At 47.3% G+C, this 5,533-nt stretch overlaps 2 protein-coding genes across 2 annotated transcripts; one reads left to right on the forward strand and one right to left on the reverse strand.

Annotated features, from left to right (window-relative positions):
- Positions 1-3,816: 3,816 nt before the first annotated feature.
- On the reverse strand, positions 3,817-4,364 carry LOC142483664 (histone H2A type 2-B). Its single transcript, XM_075583678.1, has one exon. It carries the CDS (start codon positions 4,349-4,351, stop codon positions 3,959-3,961), a length of 393 nt encoding a protein of 130 aa, XP_075439793.1. The 5' UTR covers positions 4,352-4,364; the 3' UTR covers positions 3,817-3,958.
- Positions 4,365-4,633: 269 nt separating this feature from the next.
- Positions 4,634-5,178, forward strand: LOC142483670 (histone H2B 1.1-like). The gene has a single exon (XM_075583684.1). The coding sequence runs from the start codon at positions 4,678-4,680 to the stop codon at positions 5,074-5,076; it is 399 nt and encodes a 132-aa protein (XP_075439799.1). The 5' UTR covers positions 4,634-4,677; the 3' UTR covers positions 5,077-5,178.
- The last annotated feature ends 355 nt before the right edge of the window (positions 5,179-5,533 follow it).

Consider the following 5,533-nt stretch of genomic DNA (forward strand, 5'->3'; position numbering starts at 1 on the left):
CCCCCCTTGTCACACCCCCTGAAGCGCTATGTACATTAATGGCGCTATATAAATAAAGACATACAATAAACACCGCACCCAAAGTCAGCTGCCGCAGAGATACCCGCAGGGTGCCGCCGCACCCTGTCACTAACCTACCTGCAGTGAGCCGCACAACCCTCCCGCCTGCAACTGGGGGGGGGGGGGGGGAATCACAACCCTCCCGCCTGCCCAGTGACCCACTGCTGCCGAGCTCTGAAGGGGGGTGGGTAGAAAGTCACTAACCAAAGGTGAGCCACCGCCGCTAACCTTTGAAGGGGGGGGGGATTCCAACCCGCCCACCCAGGGAGACGCCGCCTAGCTGTGAAGGGGGGGGGGAATCCCAACCCTACCTGACACCCCCCCCCCCAGTGACCCGCCACCGCCGAGTTATGAAGGGGGGGGGGGAATTGGAGATGTGAAGTGGGGAAAATCGGAACTGTGAAGGGGGGGGGGGGGGAAATGGAGATGTGAAAGGGGGAAGGGGGGTGAGCGTAGAGAGAGGGGGAGCGGGAAAATTTTATCCCGGGCAACGCCGGGTATATCAGCATGTCAATATATATATATGTGAAACAAGGCAGCAGGCACTCTGTAAACAATGAAGACCTGATGCTTCTCTCATATGCGATATTGAAACAACAGGTATTACCAGATCTTCAACCGGAAAGAAGAGACAGCACACAGCCAAGTTGAAATAAGAATATATTGAGGTAACAAAACCCAAGGCACTACATCCGACGTTTCTGTCAGCTACACGTGACCTTCCTCAAGGATGTTTGCTCACCCCTGACCTAGCATACAGTGCTATATACACGCACGCACGCACACACATATATATATATATATATATATATAGCAACTGTAAATATTACTGTATGTTCATTTGCATGTCTTAGACAGGTCTGCAACCCTGAGATGCAAAGCCATTAGACCTACTCACATACATGTTTCAACCTTGATGGGTATCATCAGTGTGAGGCTGGTCTTAATGGCTAGCAGGTTTGCGACTAGACTAGGTAATCACCACTGTCATTAAGGTTATGGTGGGTAAAAAAAGTGACAAAAACCCTCCACAGTAAAGCATAAAGCAACTGTAAATATTACTGTATGTTCATTTGCATGTCTTAGACAGGTCTGCAACCCTGTCTTTCCCCATTGTCACCCAGCATACAGCACTTCCACTGCTGCAAGGGATTCTGGGAAATGACATGCAAATGAGCACTCAGTGCCACCTTTTGTCTCAAGCTCGTATTACACAAGCCAATCCTCAAGCCAATGCACCAAACGTGTGCTGCTTGGGCCAATATTTAATCGCCCGGGGTTTAAATCCACTCGCCCGGGGCGAGCAAAAGTATAGGCTTGTCGAACACTGTATATTGGCTTGTGTAATACGAGCTTGAGACAAAAGGTGGCACTGAGTGCTCATTTGCATGTCATTTCCCAGAATCACTTGCTGCAGTGGAAGTGCTGTATGCTGGGTGATAATGGGGAAAGGCGGGGTTGCAGACCTGCCTAAGACATGCAGATGAGCATACAGTTATATTTGCATATATATATATATACATATATATATATATATATATATATATATATATATATATACACATATATATATACATAAATATATACAAAGTATATACATATATATATACATAGGCAATACGATACCGTGTGTGAGACGAATATCAAAAGGCAGCACTCCAATGGATGGTCAAAAAGTTTGTATTGTAGCACTTATTCCCATGATCTGTTATTTATATTATCTGTTATTTATTTGATTACCACATGTATTACTACTGTGAAGCGCTATGTACACTAATGGCGCTATATAAATAAAGACATACAATACAATACAATACATCATAACCAACGTTTCGGTCCTGCAAATTGGACCTTTCTCATACATATATACAGTGTTCGACAATCCTATACATTTACACGCCCGGGGCGAGAGGATTTAACCTCCGGGCAAGTAAATATTGGCCCAAGCAGCACACGTGTTTTTTTTTTTAATTTCCCTGCTCGCGCTGAAATTTTCCCTGCTCGCGCAGAAAAAAAAGCCCAGGCTTTGTGGGCGCGCGGTCAGGCTCTATATGAGCCAGCCCCCAACGAGCGGCCATTCTTTCTGGCCGGAGATCTGTTGGAGAGTAAGTACTCTCCAATCCTCCATCTTGCGGCACCTCTGCTCCTTCCCTGCAAGCCACCTTACTCCCCGCTTCCCGCGCGGGGCAGGAGATGGTATTGGGGGTGTGTCCCCTTCTCTCCCTGTCCCCGCTTACCCCGACTTCCTGCCGATCTCCGCGCGGGGCAGGAGATGGTAGTGGGGGTGTACCCCCCCTTCTCTCCCTGTCCCCGCTTACCCCGGCTTCCTGCCGATCCCTGCGCGGGGCAGGAGATGGTAGTGGGGGTGTCCCCCTTCTCTCCCTGTCCCCGCTTACACCGACTTCCCGCCGATCCCCGCGCGGGGCAGGAGATGGTAGTGGGGGTATTCCCCCTTCTCTCCCTGTCCCGGCTTCCCACTGATCCCCGCGCGGGGCAGGAGATGGTAGTGGGGGTGTTCCCCTCCTTCTCTCCCTGTCCCCGCTTACCCCGCTTTCCTGCCGATGGTCACTGGAGATGGTCACTGGGGGGGGTGGGGGCGCGAGCGGGGCAGTGGTGGTGCTCGGTCGCGCGGCCTTTCCTCTTCTTCCCCGTCTTGTGTGTGTGTGTGTATGCAAGGGTGTGTGTGTGTGTGTATGCATGGGTGTGTGTGTGTGTGTGTGTGTATGTATGGGTGTGTATGTATGGGTGTGTGTGTGTGTGCATGGGAGAGTGTGCCTCCACCCCACCCTGCCGTAACAATTTTTTATGCTGTCAACAGTTATTCCTAATGTATTTGTCCCATTCTACACCCAGTCAGTCACCCCACCCAGTCAGTCACTCCCCTCAGTCAATCAGCCCCCCCAGTCAGTCACCCCCCTAGTCTTTCTATATAATCTTTATACTATTTTCGAACAAGTCCCAATTCATTATTGTATGCCTTTTGCATGTTTGTGGGCAATCATTAAACATCGTTAGCTGAATATAGTTGATGTTTTATTATTTTGGCATAAATGTTAATCTCATCTCACTTCCTTTGCTTTAATGAGTTAAAGTGTGGGTGAGTTCACTATAACACAGCTTCATGCCTTGCTTACTCGTGTCCGATTTAAAAACAGCTCTTAGCATTATAATCCAAGAATTGTAATACAGACATCGATTTCTAATCCAACAGCGCCACCGTGTGGTGTATTGTTCCAATTACTTGCTTTTTGTTTAAATTGAATGGTTTGGCGCCTTTTTGTTTGTTCACAAATATAAAGATATTAATGTTCTACTTTGCATTATCCGTGCTACACAACTTTGCTATAATTTATAGAGGTGGACGTGCAAATACTTTTTTTTAAATTATGGTTCTAAAGCAAGAGACATGCATCACAATCTGGTCACTGACTTTGTGGAGCTTTATACTTTCCTGGAAATAATAAAGTCGGTAAGAAAGTTAGGTCCCCGTGAAAAGTTAGTGTCGTTATGGTATGGAACAGATGTTCTTTTTACGAGTTACAGAGCTATAGAAGTAACTGAACCCAAACCTGTATAATTAGTGAAAGAAAATATCGGTTTGCAAGTGACTGCTTTGTGTTTATCTTCTGCAGACATAGCAAAATCATAACAGATTTTCACAATTACAGCACTAACAAGAGGCGATTCATTTAGTTTAATTATTTTTATACATTAAACATTCTTTAATATTTCATTTAAGATCAGTAACAAATCAGACTTACTCATATTTAGGTAGTAATATATATCGCTGCAGTAAATATGAAATGATTTGTCTCTTTCTCGATATTGTGGGTGGCTCTGAAAAGAGCCTTTGTGTTGGGTATGTGGGGGTCTCTGCTCCTGGTCTCGGGTATTCAGCTCACTTGCTCTTGGCCGGTTTGTGGCTCTCGGTTTTCTTGGGCAGCAGCACGGCCTGGATGTTGGGCAGAACACCCCCCTGAGCGATGGTGACCCCTCCGAGCAGCCGGTTCAGCTCCTCATCGTTACGCACAGCGAGCTGCAGGTGCCGGGGGATGATGCGGGACTTCTTATTATCCCGGGCGGCGTTACCGGCCAACTCCAGGATCTCCGCAGTCAGGTACTCGAGCACTGCGGCCAGATAGACCGGGGCTCCGGCTCCCACACGTTGAGCATAATTACCCTTCCGAAGAAGTCTGTGCACACGGCCGACTGGGAACTGCAGCCCAGCCCGAGAAGAGCGAGTCTTGGCTTTAGCGCGCGCTTTCCCGCTCTGTTTGCCTCTTCCAGACATTTCTATTAATCTGACCTCAACTGTAACAGCAAAATAAATAAGAAACCCCGCCCCCTGTGCCCTTATTTATACCTTTATGGAGCATCGTAACTTCTCTGTGATTGGTCAGTCTTGAAAGCAGCCAATCAATTCCAGAATCCCCTAACTACCAATCATCTTGGTTGCAATGTATCTGATGAGGTCATAAACGGTCACATGATAAAGTCAGCCAATGCAAGAACAGAAGACTGCAGCTTCTCATTTGCATAGGAAGCCTATAAATAAAGCTGCTAGGGGAGGAGTTAGACATTGTCTGTTTGTAGCTGAAGGAGAAAGCATCGCTCAATATGCCTGAACCAGCCAAGTCAGCGCCAGCTGCGAAGTCAGCGCCAGCTGCCAAGAAGGGCTCTAAGAAAGCCGTGACCAAGACCCAGAAGAAGGATGGGAAGAAGCGTAGGAAGACCAGGAAGGAGAGTTACGCTATCTACGTGTACAAGGTGCTGAAGCAGGTTCACCCTGACACCGGCATCTCCTCCAAGGCCATGGGCATCATGAACTCCTTTGTCAACGATATCTTCGAGCGCATCGCAGGAGAAGCCTCCCGTCTGGCTCATTACAACAAACGCTCCACCATCACTTCCCGGGAGATCCAGACCGCCGTGCGCCTGCTGCTGCCGGGAGAGCTGGCCAAGCACGCAGTGTCCGAGGGCACCAAGGCTGTCACCAAGTACACTAGCGCCAAGTAACCCTGATCTCATCACTGACCCACAAACACAAAGGCTCTTCTAAGAGCCACCCACCTTATCCGTGTAAAAGCTATAATGCTCATATTTACTCTGCATTCGGGATAAAAGGGTAAGCACCAAATGCAACGAAATGTTCTGTTAGATTTAGTTTTTTATTTAGACAGTTGTATTTATTGGTTTGTTTTAGTTTTAAAGCTTTTGATCTGACCGGAGAACAGCAGAAAAGCGCCAAGAATCCCATTCAATGTATCTGTAGTTAGCACAAATACCACAGGGTGGCGCTGCTGTTATACAAGAAATGTGTTCTCATCAAAGCAGGATTTGGTATTCATACAATTCGATTATTATTTTCACGGACACCGTTTTTGCGTCCCATTAAAATGCAGATTGTATGTAAATGTATATTAGTAAAATTGTACATGAAACGATTCCCCCAACACCCGCATGATGCATTTGA

This window comes from Ascaphus truei, unplaced genomic scaffold (assembly GCF_040206685.1).
Source record: "Ascaphus truei isolate aAscTru1 unplaced genomic scaffold, aAscTru1.hap1 HAP1_SCAFFOLD_352, whole genome shotgun sequence".
NCBI lineage: Eukaryota > Metazoa > Chordata > Amphibia > Anura > Ascaphidae > Ascaphus > Ascaphus truei.